Source organism: Myotis brandtii, unplaced genomic scaffold, assembly GCF_000412655.1.
Source record: "Myotis brandtii unplaced genomic scaffold, ASM41265v1 scaffold48, whole genome shotgun sequence".
Lineage (NCBI taxonomy): Eukaryota > Metazoa > Chordata > Mammalia > Chiroptera > Vespertilionidae > Myotis > Myotis brandtii.
In genome coordinates, this window is record NW_005368341.1 from 488015 (window position 1) to 505381 (window position 17367).

Below are 17367 nucleotides of genomic sequence, written 5' to 3' on the forward strand. Positions count from 1 at the left end.
TATTAATAATTATGTGTAACAGGATATTGTAAAAATTAAGTTACGGAATTTTTATTAAAACGTTTCTTACATACTGTTATATTGGCTGGGCCGCAAAAATATTCTTGTGGGCTGCATGCAGCCCTCGGGCTGTGAGTTTGACATGCTTGGTCTAATGCTTCCGGTGACCTAAGACTAAAATAGTTATTCTAACAGGGAAATAAGTAAAAGTGGGCTGCATGCAGCCCTCGGGCTGTGGGTTTGACATGCTTGGTCTAATGCTTCCGGTGACCTGAGACTAAAATAGTTATTCTAACAGGGAAATAAGTAAAAAACACTGCCATGTTTATCTACACTAAATCCCTCTTACCACTGAATAAAACTTTCAAGGTTTTGTTTAAATGTCATTCAGCTTTCATTTGCACCATCAATTTGTAAGAAAAGTGCCCTCTATTTTTCCTTATTTACAAATTTGACTTATTTCTCATAATATTAGTTAAAAGAATGGAGGCCAATTAATAAAACCTATCCATCCAGCTTTTCCTTTCTCTTAAGGAGGTAACCAACTCCAGACAAATCCCAATTATTTTAGCAGCTGGGATTTCTACAGCTCAGGTAATATTCAGATTCAAATTACAGCTTTACCCAGTTTGGCTCAGTGGATAGAGACCCGGCCCAAGGACTGAAGAGTCCCAGGTTCAATTCTGGTCAGGAGCACACAACTTGGTTGTAGCTCAAACCCAGGCCCTGGATAGGGTGAGAGTGGGAGGCAACCAAGCAATGTTTCTCTCTCTCTGTTTCGAGTGTGTGGGAGGCAACCAAGCAATGTTTCTCTCTCTCTGTTTCTCCCCCACCCTTCCCCCCTCTCTCTCTAAAAAAAAAAAAAAAATCAATAGAAAAATATCCTAGGGGGTGAGGATTAATAAAAAATAAAAGCATTACAGTCCAAGAGGACTGCTGATGACTATATCCTGTAGCTGGCCAAGTTTTAATGATTTCTCTTAAGAGTAGAATTATATACAAAGGGATAACTTTCCCCATTGTTTCTTCATGTCTTTAAAGATGGCTTTAAGTACATTTAGAGTGGAGAAACCTGTCAAACACGACTTTACCCAAGTGATGAAGGTAAACCAGCAATCCATATGAACATTAACCTTTTGGTTGGATGAAGGACAAATGAGAATTATTTGTATTATTTTGGCAACTTTTCTGTAAGTCTAAAATTATTTCAAAATAAAAAGACTAAAAAACATAAATGGCTACTTAATCAAAGTTTTCTAAATTCAAAGTAAATACAAAATATGCTCAAAGATTTTATGTAGAAAACACCTGAAGCATCTGTAGCCCCTACATTGAAATAATACAACTAAAATAAATATTTTGTGTTCCATGGTTCTACTTAAAATTCCTTTCTTGAGTACTTAAAATGTTCATAGAAGTTATGTTATTAATTTTTATTTTCTTGTCTGGCTTTCATGTACTTATTTTTCTGCTCTGAGCATGGATTACTTTCTCAATCAGAAAACATAAGCTTTCTTTTAATAAATCCCTTTATAATTTGTCCATTTGAACTATTTTGGAAATAAGTAAGCCTAATGGTGGTCTATGTTTTCAAAGAGAATGATGTCAGCTTTTTTTATTTTACTGAATTTGTTTTTCACAGCAGACAAAACCACACAGGGATACAACAGTAAAAGGAAGTGAGAAGATGCAGCTAAACACTACAAGTATTTCTATTTTCTTATATTTTTCTTTAGATTTTAAATATTCCATTGATGAATTAAAGAAGAGTTACTATAGTTGGATTCAAATGAAGTCATAATTATCTGTATGCTTTAATAATAAACCTTTTAAAATTGTTAATATATGAATATTTTGGTGAAAAATATGTAGACACACTTAATCTGTAGTTATTGTTCCAACCTGTGGTTAACTTTCTTTTGTTCATTTAAAAAACATACCAGATATAATTCACAACAGCATTTAAGATTGTGCTTTTAATAGGGAAAATATGCTAGTGCTGCACAGTGAGGAAAAATTTATCTTACTAACTGGGAAAATACGATAATGAAAATGTTTTAGGCAAAATGAGCACGCTCTGTGCTTCAGACTAAAATTAATTAGAGTTTTAACGTTTTACAATTCCACCATAATTCTTTAAATAGTACATTTACTTCATAGTAATAAATACTCGGATCATTAAGTAAAGTGCAAAATGCGTGTGATGTGCTACATTTAACAACCTTTGGCCTTTTTTTCCGTACTTCTGCATTCAGTTTTCCAATGCATTGAATAAGCAATTGAAGAACACAATTAAATTTCCTGACTTTGCATATTTGAGATTCTTATTTCATTTAATACAAAAGGCAATTAATCCACCATTTTACAACTGAATTCCAACTTTAGTGAGCCATGATAGATACTGAAATGAACTTACAAGAAAATGCTTAATTAAATTTACTGTAAAAAAGCACAGGAGGGTTTTTTTTCTTATGACAGGAGTTGCATATTTAATTAGGAAGTCTAGGGCTATATTGTAAAATTAAAGTAACTATGGAGGTTCTTAGTAAACCTAGTTCAAGTACATATGTCATTAAACAGAATGGAGCTATTTCATACATTTCTATCTTTTTTTCTCTACTTGATGATTCAAACAAAAGACAGCTAATCTAAAAATCTCCCTTTAGTTAATGTTACAAAATCATATCCTTTATTTTAATAGCAAGTAAGATAGATAAAGGGTGATAATGAATTTCCAATTTCATGTATAAGAATACACGAATAATTCTATTTCATTTGTTGGCCAATCACTTATCTCTCCCATTTGTGATTCTGGACCAGATCTAGTAGAATAGGTTTGCTTTTTGACGTCTTTAGTTCCTCCTATTGTGTTTTATTTCTTTGTGGTGGCTTTGGTGGCATGGAAATGGGGCAATTAAAAATAAGACTTTGGATTTCCCAAGTATGATTTGGGATCAAGAGGGAATCTCTTTGACCTGGGAAGAAAGACTGTAAGGATTTGCCCAGCCACTTAGGGAGAGTATAGTTACAGTAAAGGAAATGAAGATCAGTGAGAGTGGAAGGTGAGAGTCTGGCACAACAGGTAGGATAAAAGAAAGGAAGTAAAGTGAATGATGGATGGTGTGTTAGGGTAGACTCTTAATGAGCATAAACCCAATTCTATAAGCTTATAATCGTCCCATAAACATGAAAAAGCACACCTTTTATATACCATATTTTATTTATTCATTAATATAAGCAATAACCATGGCACTAGAATTGGTATCTTTCCCAGTAATGCATACCTCAATCTAATCTTGAAAAAATGACAAATCAAAATTAAGAGATATTCTACAAAATAAATGCAAAGTACTCTTCAAAAGAGTCAAGATCATGAAAGGCATGACTGTCAGAAACTGGAGGAGACACGTTGACAAAATGACCAGAAAAAGGACATGTTTGGCAAAATCAGTAAAACCCAAATGAATTCTATCATTTACTTAATAATGCTATACTAAGGTTTAGGACTGATAATTGTTCTATGCTCATATGTTAACAAAAGAGGAAGCTGCATACTCTCTATGCAATTTTTGCAGTTCTTTTAAAATCTGAAGTTATCTCATCAAAAATATGTAAAAAGACAAGAAAACAAATAACCTTGATTAAATGATTTAGAAATAAGTATACTATGGTTTCAAATACTATAAAGTCTCTCACCAAGATAGTATGCAGGAGTTATGGATAATGAGATTTTAGAACTTCCCTGATATGAACAACTCGTTACAGACTGCACCGTATAAATATGTATTTACTGCTTGCTGGTAAAATTGTAGTTATTCAGCAATACTGAGTGATGTTTCCCACATGAAATTCATTGTCATATTTCTGGGATTCATGCAGTATAAGAACCATTAGAACAATATTCAACTGGTAAAATAGTAAGATATAGAAGATCTGTTTCTATTATTTCATATTGTAGTGGGGTTTTTTTGTTTGTTTCCTTTTTTTGTGGGGGAAAGCAGATGTTCTTATTAATACTGACATTTTATTTCAGTGCCTTTAATCAGGGGTTTCAAAATAATGTCTGACTGTTATCTAGAGGAATAGAAGTACTTTTGCTTAACACAAGAAATTTCTCCATAGAAACATGATTTGGTAAGACTGACTTAATTGTGTACAAATATCTAAACAAAATGAAACTGAGTAAATCAAAAGTTAAAAAATAATTTTTATTTTTTGGTAACCCAGTGACAGACTTGATTATACTAATCAACTAATCTCATTTTAGAAGAGTCTGGAATACATTTGTCCCTTGATTAATATTAAACATTTAATCTTTTAAAGATGATCTTAACTCTTTAAGTAAATTTTATTGCTAGAATCCTTCTTTTGTTCCTCCTACAGTAGTTTATTGAGCAATGACTGTGTGTAGACCCTGGGAAGGTATTAGAAATAAAAAAGATGATAAAATGTTTTGTTGCCTAGAGGAGCCCATGTTCCAAAGTGGTAGACAGCTGTGCATAGAATTACAATGCAATGGAGAAAATATATAATAAAGTCCATCAGGCATATAAATGTGATAAGGAAGAAAACAACCATGACAACACATGAGGAGAATTTATTGCTTTTTTTTAATTTTTTTTATTTTTGGTGCCCGTGACCAGAATCGAACCTGGGACCCTTCAGTCCACAGGCAACGCTCTATCCACTGAGCCAAACCAGTCAGGGCAATTTATTGTTTTGATTATTAATATTCTACATAGTGGTCTATGGAATAACAATAGTATGCCCTTCTACATGCCCAAAGGTTAGTATTATGAATATTTAAAACAAATACTTCATAATTATTTTATTAAGATAACCAACATTAAGGACTATATCTTTCAGAAATAAACTTATGTTTGGAAACTGAATTTTTAAAACTTTACTCCCAAGTGAACAAATTGAGTTGCCTCAAATATCTCTATTTCAAGTTGAATGCTATTTTTCCCTGAGTGAACCCATTAATCTTCATAGTTTGATTGGAAATAAATTGCTCATTAGATGTCTAAGTCACACATCTCCTATGGCACATTAGTTTTTCATGCATGAAAAAAGTTGACTTTGCTTAAAAAAAATTAAAAATAGTATTTTAGAAAATACCACACTATTATTCTCTAATAATGATATTTCATAATCAGTGTTAAAATAGCCATATTTCCACATCTTAAATTTATATATTTTCACTTAGAGACTATTTTGCTTTAAAAAAAAGATGATTAAATATTTGAAACTGTTTCTTTTAAACTGTTATCATGAAACCATGCATTGATATGTTCTTAAATTATTCAAAAGAGTAGGCCACTTTACTTTGCAAGTCCCAAATGACTTACAAAGCTCCCCTGATAATGCATTCATTTAACCAATATTTTCTCTGAACTTATTATTCTATAAATATGAAATATTTCTCAGTATTCCATAATCTTGGCTATAGGACATTAGAAAAATATTTCATATAGTGTCATTTAAAAATATTCTACATGAAGAAAACATATTCAGAGAGCTATATAAGCCATTTATGCATTCTTCTGCTGGACTCCATTTCCAGTATAACATGTGGACAATTAGAATTGCTCATGATCAATACATTTTAAAGCTTCATATACCTTTCCAAAACAATTCAATGTTTGTCCAATAGATATTGAACACATTAATGATTTAGTTACACAAAAAGGTCCTAAGTCTATCTTGCAGAACTGATCAAATAATCTCATTTTAGAAGAGTCTAGAATACATTTGTCCCTTGACTAACATTAAACTAAATTTAATCTTTTAAAGATCTTAACTTTTTAAGTAAACTCTATTGCTAGTATCCTTCCTATGTTCCTTCAACAAAAGTTTATTGAACAATGATTGTGTGTCAGACACTGGGCAAAGTATTAGAAATAATAAAGGTGAATAAAATACTTTGTTGCCTAGAGGAGCCCATGTTCCATAAGCAGTTTCAAATCCAAGAATGCTGCTCCCCAAAGATTACTTATGAAAATTTTGATGAACACACATACTGCTTTTCATTTTTCAAGCAGCCTGACAATATTCAGGATTTGTTGCATTATATTTCCTAAATCTCGTGAGGATACAGAAATAGTTAAGGACAAAAGGAAGTATTGGGAAAATGTTACAAAAATCACTTTCTGAGCAACATAAAATATTGCCATTACCCTGGGATGACTGCTCTTCAAATAAGCTCATGTGAGGAGGATTTATCATCAAGGTCATGGCTTCCTCAATTCTTTGGCAGCTACTAACACAAAAGCTTACTTTCCCAGAAAGAAAAAAAAAATAGCCTCTATTTTAAGAAGAAGATTCATAAGGTCCATGAAGGACTCTTGAGGGCTCTTGGGAATGTTGAGAGTTCAAACTCAAGGCTTAGTATCCTATGACATTGTTAATTTACTGTTTTAATGAAATAGGATTATGGTACTATTACGTATATCTACAATACATGCTACTTTTCATATTCATTAGCATAGGTCACAATGATAAAAACAAGGCACATGATTTCTTATTAGAAAAATAGGTCTTTAAATAGTTTGATTAAATTAAGCATATTAATATAAAATTGTAACAAAATTGCTATGAAACTATGATAACTGCTTTAGGACAAGAATAGTGTTAAAACCAGGTAAAATAAAGTACTTCCATAAAATATAACAAGTGAATCAGCAACTTTATATTATAATAAAAATAACTTGGTAATGCTAAATTCTTTCCTGCCTATAGGGAACTAATTGCCTAATAGACATTTTGGAGATTTGCTCATTTCCAGTCTACTTAGGTTTATAGCAGTGATAATGATACCATAGTGGTTTTTAAAATAATGTGAATTTTTCAGATATGGAGGCTACATGCACACAATAATTGTTTTTCCTCCTATATTCTCACTGAAATAGCCAATGGAATTTAAAAAATATAAGAAAAGGAAAGAGAGAGCAAGTGAGAACATCTATACCAGTGGTTCTCAACCTTCCTAATGCCGCGACGCTTTAATACAGTTCCTCATGTTGTGGTGACCCCCAACCATAAAATTATTTTCGTTGCTACTTCATAACTCTAATTTTGCTACTAGTATGAATCGTAATGTAAATATCTGATATGCAGGATGTATTTTCATTGTTACAAATTGAACATAATTAAAGCATAGTGATTAATCACAAAAACAATATGTAATTATATATGTGTTTTCCGATGGTCTTAGGCGACCCCTGTGAAAGGGTCGGCCAGAGGAGGAAGTTAGGGGTGATCAGGCAGGCAGGGGAGCAGTTAGGGGCAATCAGGCCGGCAGGGGAGCAGTTAGGGGTGATCAGGGGTCCCAGGTGCCTGCAACCAGCCAGAGGGAGGGAAGCCCTGGGTCTGGTTGCCTGCGGCCAGCCAGAGGAGGGAAGCCTGGGTCCCGGGTGCGGAGGCCAAGGCAGAGGCGATTAGGGGTGATCAGGCAGGCAGGCAGAGGTGGTTAGGGGCGATCAGGCAGGTAGGCAGAGTGGTTAGGGGCGATTAGGCAGGCAGGCAGGCAGGCAGGCAGGCAAGCAGTTAGGAGCCAGCAGTCCTGGATTGTGAGAGGGTGCAGGCCAGGCTGAGGGACCAGGCCAGGCTGAGGGACCACCCTCCCCATGCACGAATTTCGTGCACAAGGCCTCTAGTCTATCTATAATAGTACAGTAATCTAAGGAAGACTCTTAACACATTCACAAAATATCAAGAATATTTGCTGGGACTCATCAAACCAGGTTAGCTCCCTGCTTCTGGTTTTAACAGTACCTTGGGTTCTTCTTCCATAGCTCTTATCTCATGTGTCTATATTCTCTGATAGACTATAAGCATCAAAAGGACAGGGGTTAGACTATAAGCATCAAGAGGGCAGCGGTTATATCCTGCCATGAACAGCTCATACACCCAACAACTGTTATTGGGCCTTACCCTTATAAGATGCTCAGTAAATGTTTGTTAAATGAAGGCAAGAAGGAAAGCTCACAGTGGTAATCTCTTGGAGGGAGGTTATGACTTTTGTTTTCTTTATCTATTTTTCTACTTTTCCAAATGATCTATAAAGAACATGTATTACTTGCATAAGGAAAACAAAGTAATTAATAGATTTTTAAATGCAGCTCTTAAATTAACCTATTTAATTCCTTACTGAATATACCATAGATAAGTAGCAACATGAAAAAAGTAATAATTAAAATAAATTAATACTGCATGGTTATTTATAAAAAAATTTCTGCTAAGTGAAGTTTATATACCTTATTTATAAATTACTATCGCATATAACCTTCAAAATTGTTTAAAGCATATTTTAGTAATATAGACCATAGTTCCATAAAGTTTTATTTTTCATTGTGGGAAAGGCAATATCTAGTCAAAGTCAAGAAATGAAAATCTGGATTCCTGAAGCATGTCAAACATTTCTAACATAACTAAAACCCTTCTTATCCCTAAGTTTTAAGTAATATGGATCAAATGTATTGCTTGCTTGTTTCTATTTTATGCAAATATTAAACTTTGTAAAAAAAAACAAAACAACAAGCAATACTAAGGCACAGGCCACATTTTATGTGTGAGAAGAAAATTAAAATCTAGATTTTTTCAAATCGATAACTTTTATCAATTAGCCATTATGTCATTAGTTTGTCACTATATTTATATGGGATAATTTTTTTGAGAATTAAAGTAGAAAACTATGATCTATTAACAAGTATTTTTTATAATTTAGAAGTTTTCTTATGATTTTGCATATATAGTGAGAAAACTATGATCTATTAACAAGTATTTTTTATATTTTAGGAGTTTTATTTATGGTCTTGCATATACAGTGAAAATGTGAATAAAAAAAATTTTACCATTATGTTTTCCCTATCAAAAATAACAGAATCTTCTTTAAGCCTAGTTTGAGATCCTGATAGGTTAAACTTATCATACTATTTTTAATAAAATAATGCTCCCTTACTTTAATATATGGAAAACACGTATCTTTTCCTTTAAGAAGGAAAATGTTGATGTTATCTTGGTTATAAGCTTGCTGCTGAAATGATTTAGGTAGTTTTCTCTTCCATACAATACCAGGATAAGGCCTTTCTTTTCAAGCCATGAATTATAGATAGTATTTCAAACCTATTTTATCTGAATCTTTCTCAGAAAAATGAGAAACCACAAATATTTATTCTATATAAACAAAACAGACACAAGATATAGATAAAAATGATCCAGTATGTAGTAATGAATAATTGCCATGAGTACAACTATAAAAACACAAAAGGGCATCAAGTATTTAAATTTGAGGATTCCTTAGGTTACTAAGAAAATTTAAAAGCTGTAATTTTATGTGTTTGGGATTCATTAATTCGCATTGATAATAAATTTAACATTGTTGTCTACAGTACACTTTTGAGAAAACTCAAAACTATTTGTTTTAAAAACTTGTCTAAGAAATTCTAATGTAAAACTAATAATCAGTAAATCTGTTTAAGCAAATTATTCATTTTATTTTGCTGTTTCTGATATTAAATATTCAAAAGTTGGCTACCTAAAATTTTGTAGGCAAATAATTCCCAAATTGAGGAAAATATGCTAGTATTCTTTTTTTTTCATGAAGTATTTTTACAGGAGACTGCATGATAAGGAAAAGCAAGTATCAAGTAGAAACAGAAATATTACTACTAACGTGATATAAGCATAACTCACAGGTACTAGAAACAAACTATTTGAAACTAGGTTTAAAAAAATCAAGCACACAGGGGAGGGGGAGTAGAGATCAACCAAAGGACTTGTATGCATGCATATAAGCATAACCCATGGACACAGACAGTAGGTGGGTGAGGGCATGTGCTAGGGCAGTGATGGCGAACCTTTTGAGCTCGGCGTGTCAGCATTTTGAAAAACCCTAACTTAACTCTGGTGCCGTGTCACATATAGAAATTTTTTGATATTTGCAACCATAGTAAAACAAAGACTTATATTTTTGCTATTTATTTTATATATTTAAATGCCATTTAACAAAGAAAAATCAACCAAAAAAATGAGTTCGCGTGTCACCTCTGACACATGTGTCATAGGTTTGCCATCACTGTGCTACGGGGTGGGAACGGCTGGGGAGAGGTCAATGGGGGGAAAAGGAGACATGTAATACTTTAAACAATAAGGAATTTAAAAAATATCAAGCACAAACATGCAGGAGATTCACATACACCACTGATGCAAAATGAAGTTGGTAACATCAAAAAACAAATCTGTATATAGATTAAATCTCTTTATGGGAAATATATAGAAAAAATTATGCTCTTGATGAAACTGAGACTATTGCAGTAAGTCCTCAGGTTACGTGAGAGATCCGTTCCTATGGTGCGACGTAATGTGATTTTCGCCGTAAGTTGGAACCCACCTACATAAGCACCTACATCATTCACATGGAGCACATACACAGCAGTAATGAAGTGAAACAGTAAAAAGAATTTAAAAGAAAGATAACAATTCCTGACCTTTGTGGTAAATAAATATAAAAAACGTAAAGCACATATGTACATATGTCGAAATGATGGAACTTTTTTTTTTTATAAATAAACTAGAGGCCCGATGCATGAAATTCACAGCCCCTCACAGCCCCTGCCAGCCCTCACAGCCCCGGCTTCATCCAGAAGATCGTCCGGAAGGATGTCCAGAAGGTCATTTGGCTGTTTGGTCTAATTAGCATATTAGCTCTTTATTATATAGGATGGGAGATGGCGACATAGCCATGAAACAACGACATACGTTGAGTCCGACATAGCCCAAGGACTGTCTGTATATAATGCAATGCAAAGAAAATTTTAAAATAACTTATTTTATATCAAAATAAGTAAGTATTTATCTACATATGTCAAATAAGCCCACTTAGGTAATCATAGAGATTATACAACACAAGGGGAATCTGAGGTTAAAAAAGATTTAACTACAGATGTACTTAAATGAGCACTGGAGATCAATACTACATAGGGGAAAGACCAATGGGCTTGTAGACAGAAATTCAAATCCTTATCTGGGCCCTGGTACTTATTATGGGTCTTTGACAATTTCTTCACAAATCTCCTAAAATTCTAGGTTTCTTTCTCTTTCTAAAAATTTTATTTATTTTTGGTATTTTACTTTATTATTTCCATCACCATTTCTCCTCCCTAAACCCTCTTCTACCTCCACTCATCCCCTTCCTTCCCACAATCACCAGGTTTCTTAACCACAGAGATAACCTTGAGTTGATTTATAAAGTCACTTCTATATTATTTAAATTTTGATTCCAACTACTCTAAATGAATAAGTACACTATCCTATATAATAAAAGCCTAAGATGCAAACCGACCAAACGGCAGAATGACCGGTTGCTATAATGTTCACTGACCACCAGGGGGCGGACGCTTAACCCAGGAGCTGCCCCCAGGCTGCAGACCCCAAGCCAGCTAAGGTGGGTGCCAGTGGGGGACCCCCAATCATCCCGCCGGTCACCCCACAGACCAGCCCTGATCACTGTCCAGGCCTAGGGACCCTACCTGTGCGTGAATTTCATGCACCGGGCCTCTAGTTATGAATAAAATTTAAGGTGAAACTGGTATTTTCCTCAAATAACCTTGGGAGAAAAAATTCTCTCCCTGTGTTAACTTTATAATTCTAATAAACTGAGTTTTTAAGGGTGACATTATTACTTGTTTTCATAATGCCTATCTATTGACTTCTGTTATTAGCAATAATTAGCAACACCAAGGGCATGATTTGAAAGATGCTTAGAAAATACAGTATTCATGTAATCTTCTGTTGAAAAAATTGTGAAATAGTAGTATGCTTTAATTTCATATTAATCCAGAAACAATAGGTTAAAAGTGAGGGGAAAAGTATCTGTAATCAAATTTATACATGATACAGTTGTTCTCAAGCAATCTTTTTTGCTGGTAACAATGATATAAAGAGCTACTATAAAGTTTTAGGCATTTCTTTTTTCTTTTTACCTTCCCTCCCTTTGCCCACTTCCACCCAACCTGCACTCCCCTTTGCTCAGACCATCACCAAACTCTAGGCATTTCTTATTCTTTGGATTATGAAACATCAAACATACATTCAATGAAATAGCTTGACTTTGCTCATAAGTCAGAATAAATGTGATATTAACAGCACTATTAATAACTATAATAATAATAATCACGGTATGTGTTGCCATTCATGGAAGATTTAGTGGGTTTCTGCATATGCTGTGCTCTGATCTCCAGAACATGCCTATATAGAATTATCTTTCCTAATGAGGAAACTGGAACTCAGAAGGGTTAAGGAATTTGCCCAGGGTGGCACGGCTACTAAGTGCAGGAGTAGGTATTCAAATCCAGATCTGTCTGACTATAAACCTCATATATATTTCAGGTATATTTCAGTTAATTTCAATTTTATATAAATAGACATATAAAAGAAGAGGTTACCTTACAGATAATAAGTATAACAGGAAACAATATTGGCTTCTTGACATTTATGTGACAAGACTGACAGTGTATCAAAAGATATTTCCCAGGAACTAAACACTTCTCAATATCAGCAAGCAGTTGGGAATAATTTAAGATAATGCCAAAATATGCAACCTACTGCCATTCTACTGGCAGGAAGCCCTTCATTTTAACACGAAGTATAGAAATTTCAATTTTATATTATATGAGCCTCTTTCAATCCTATCATTTGAGCATCTTAACTTGAACTTCTAGTTTCTTTACATGTGAGAAGGTTGCTATACTGAGGGATGTATGGAGTCATGTATAAGAATGTGAACAGGGGCATTTATAAGGATGTGTGTAGGATGGTATGTAGGAGTGTGTAAGGAATTGTGAGTCCCAGTCAGAGATCTTTGAAAGTTACTGCTCCAAATAAATGGCACAATACGCCAGGTTATCTCCACTACCCTGCTATTATAATGCAGACTTGCTAATCAAAAAGATGTATTAGTACATTATTAGCAATAGTACATTAAGTATATCCTGTGGAATATTTTACTCAACTCTCATTAATTTTAGAAATATTTACTATGATTTTTGTATACCTACTATACCTTTGAAAGGTACCAAAATTACCTATATACATTTCATTTTTGTAATTTATTTATTTCTTTCAGAAACAAAGCTAAATGCTTGGCACACACCAGATATTTGTCTTAACTTTTTAAATTGCCTATAAGGTTAGTGTAAATAGATATTCTTCATTTAAATATAATACAAGTTTTAAAAATCCTTTCAATTTGATTTCTAACCAAAGACTGATGATTTCTATTTGTCTTTAATTTCCTCTCAATATGAAGTTCACCAGAGTGTGACAATTAGTTAACTAATTAGGCAAACTTGATTAAGCTATTTTTCTAGGTCAATATGTAAAGTTATTCAAATTGAGAGCAGTTTGTAAAATTAATGTTCCTTTGTAATGTGCATGACACTGAGTCATGTATTAAATACTCTCCAAATATCAGAAGAAACAAGTGAGTATACATTGAAATAAATAGTGGCTCTAAAATGTTTAATATAGATAAATGTCTAATTTAAAATAGAAAAAATATAAATTATTTATTTACTTTTAAATATTTAATCACCTTTATTTATTTTTTGTTTGTTTTTGTTAATCCTCATTCGAAGATATTTTTCTATTGATTTTTAGAGAGAATGGAAGAGAGAAGGAAAGACAGAGAGAAACACTGATGTGAGAGAAACACATTGGTTGCCTCCTGCTTGAGCCCTAACTAGGGCCTGGGCCAGGGAGGAGCATGTAACCAAGGTACGTGCCCTTGAGTGGAATAGAACCCAGGACCCTTTGGTCTGCAGGCTGATGCTCTATCCTCTGAGCCAAACCGGCTAGGGTGAAAAATACAAATTATTTAAATATTTTAAAAAGTATATCTCTTATTAATAAGTCTATAAATTTATAAATAAATCAGTCCTGTTCTAAGAACAAACTTTGCTTTAAATTACTCAAAATTAACTGCTTCCTATTATCAATTCCAGTAGGACTGAAAGAACATATCTAAAAATTATTGGCTATAAAACAAAATTTTGCTTATGTATATAAATATTAATATGAAAAACAACACATACTTTTTGCAGATATCTCTGCTCCCTGAGATTTTTCTAGTAAGAATATTTCCATAGCCTTTGCTTTTATTAGATTAACAAAAAAAGGAATACAAGGAAAAAAGTAAAATATTTGTCCCAAAAAACAATACCTTCTTCAAGCTATAAAAACAAGAAATATATAACAACCACATGTTTGTGTCTGGGCAGATTACTTGGGTTCCAGAATCACTTGTTACATGGGCTCCAAATTCACTTAAAAAGAAGAAAAAAAATTTTTAATAAGATTTTATGTTTTTCAAGTCAAGGAGTTTAAATTTTACAAACAGTAAACTAAATGAAAATGAGAGCTGAATATAAAAAACACAAGTCTTCACGCTGTAAAAATAAATTCTCTGTCTCCATCAATCACAAAAGTGATCCAGTACTTTGTGGATATTTGTAGATTGCTAGCATTTCTGGATTATTATCACAAATGAAATCGCAAATGAAATTGATTATAATGACTGATGCTGGTAACACAAGGGAATCTACTTCTTAATTTAATAGTATGCCCATGGGCTTTGCTTAAACGTAATTTTTATTACTTACTATGTAATATTAAGAGAAAAAGCAGGATAAAAGTAGTTTATGCCAGTGTTTCTCAACTTCTTTATAAACATCCCCCTAAGAGTCTTTTTAGAACTTTTTTCCTAAATTCTCCATGAAATTTTAATGCCACATATATACTGTATATCTGTTTACGTGCTTACGTATACTTGTACTTTATATATAAAAAGAGTAAAAATGAAGCTCAATTTTTATTTGACACAGATTATGAATGACTAAATATAATTTTAAATAAAAAATTAAAAGCTATTAATATGAACAACTTTGTAACTACATTTGCTGAGTAATCGTTAAGGGAAAAATAACCATGCAAAGATTTAAATATAAAGAAGGAAAATGTAATCCATGTTTTGCTTGTGAATGCTGACATGAAATTTCTGAAAATCTGACTTCTTTCATAATACAGAATACTTTACTATGGTAGTTGCATTATTTGTGGGTCAAAAATGAATAAATATGCTAGAATAAAGAGATAAAACCAGCAAACAAGGCAGAATTGAAGAACTCTAACTCCTTTTGACTTGCATCCTGAGAAAGATTATTTGTAATTAAAATGCTGACAGAACTATTTAGCAGCAGCATGGCCACATGGCAGACAATAGATTTGGCACTGTGGAAGTCACAGCAGCTGCTAACTGCATCCAGCCTCACACTACCTTAATATGTGATGAAAAATGAAGGACTTTAAAATATAAGAAATGCAAACAGAACTGATTTTAGAAAGAAAGGACAAGAAGCTAGGCTTGAAATAAGATGTTGGAAATTTTAAGCTGTTGTTAACAATGTTACTTAGGTGCACCAAAAGCTTACCAATTATTTTTCCTACCATTCCCCACCACCTGTTTTTTAATGCCAGTTGACTTTAACAAGACAGGTCTGAATGTATCATAAGTTAATTCTTTATCAGTTTTCATATATCATCCTTTACCTTGGTCGGCCAGCTGAAAATTATGCAAGCTATAAATTAGCTTTAAACAAGCTGTGAATCAGGTTAGAACTGGTTTTCGAATTAAAGAGCCTTCAGTATATTACAAGGTGCTGTCATTTTATTACCTCAATCAATTCTGTGTGGCCTGAGGTGGAAGAAAATGAATGCTGTCTTCATTTGCAATGGGTTTATCTCTTACAGCAGGCTCTGGAAACATAACCACAGCAATGAATCGAGAGCTAAAGTACATTTAACATTACCAATGCAGGAACTCGTTACTCCTTCACAAAGATGGAGTTTCAATGGGAAAAAAAACAGACATTTCCAGAGTGTTTTAAAAAGTTATAAAGCCGACATTCTATTAAAATAATTTTAAGTAGTCCTCAAATATGGGAAAGAATAACAACACAATGGATGTGCTATTCTCAGTATTTTGGCAGTAGCAGACATAAGTATATATTTCATTTTTATCTTTGTGAAAACCATTTCATTTCCATTTCCTGTGGCCATGCAATTAAATAGAAGAGTGAATTAAGTACTAGTTAGGCTTAGCATCATTAACACTCTAAAACACAGATAAAATAGCAATAAATAAATAAATAAATGTGAATAAGAAGGTATTTATTACTGAGAAAATGAGGCACAGAGAGAATAAGTCACCCCCAAGTTTATACAGCTACCTAGACAATTGGATTCTAAGTCTGTATTCTTGTAGAATATTTGACTAAGAGTACAGAAACATTGAGTATACCTAAGAGACTGATTTTTTGGAAAACATTCTTTGTACCAGAATGAGTAATAAGAAACATCGATGAGAGAAGGCATAAAGTCAAGTTTAGAGGCCTTAGAAGGGTAAGTCAAGTGAAGAAAGAGCTGGGTCTCCATGCCAGTGGACAAAGCACTCTGCATGTTTATGTGCAAGTACTCATCGAACACACAAAGAACGCAGAAATGCTTTCAGTCTTTTGACAGATTATGCTTAGAGGAATATATGTTGCTCTACCTAATCATTCCTGTGTATCTTTCTACAACTTTTTACTCATGTTTATGAAAAACGATTTTATACATCTAAACTTGTTTTTAATCACTGAACAGATTTAATGTTAATATACAATATTTCCAAAGTGCTCAACGATAGAATAATAAATGACTATAGAAAGAGCACTGATAAGCATTACCCTGGTCATTAACTAACTGTGTTACCCTAAGCTTACTTCTCTGGGTATCACTTTCCTTTCTATCAAATAAAGCAATTTGACTATATCAAAAATTTTTAAATTGTTTAATCTGGTAGTGAAATCAATTTAGTGGAGATTAGTCAGCATTTTTTAATCCAAAAAGAAAAGAACAGAAATTTTAAGCATTATTTTATTCCATGAAATCTTTTAAGTTATACGTAACAAAATATATAGAATAAATCTGATTGAAAAAGTTTGCAAATCACTGGTCTAAATGATATCTCCTCTTCTTCTCATCCTTAACTAATCTTTTGTGGGTGTTTTTTTTTTCATCTTAAGGGCTCCAAACAGAACTTCAGTAGTTACAGATTCATGATATAATATTTATAATCCATTATAATATGGTCTCAATCTAAACTCTTAATGAATTGGCTTTACTCTTTTGCCAAAACCCAGTTGAGTGTGTGTGTGTGTATGTGTGTGTGTGTGTGTGTGTGTGTGTGTATGTATGTATTCCTATTCTGCTTCTGAGCTCTCTATTCTGTTCCAGTGATCTTTATGCCTATTCTTTTTCTTTATATAT

The 17367-nt window shown here is 33.0% G+C and overlaps 1 protein-coding gene across 3 annotated transcripts in view; it reads right to left on the reverse strand.

The window, feature by feature from the left end:
* Window positions 1-17367, reverse strand: part of PHF14 (PHD finger protein 14) — a 154363-nt gene that overhangs the window by 21607 nt on the left and 115389 nt on the right. Inside the window, exon 18 of one of the 3 annotated variants that reach the window (XM_014547632.1) lies at window positions 7785-7829. The exons of the other annotated variants lie outside the window; for them this stretch is intronic. Coding sequence (XP_014403118.1) covers window positions 7800-7829 — 30 coding nt within the window. The 3' untranslated portion in view covers window positions 7785-7799. Of the gene's footprint in view, window positions 1-7784; window positions 7830-17367 lie in introns of those variants that run through there. 3 annotated transcript variants of the gene reach the window in all.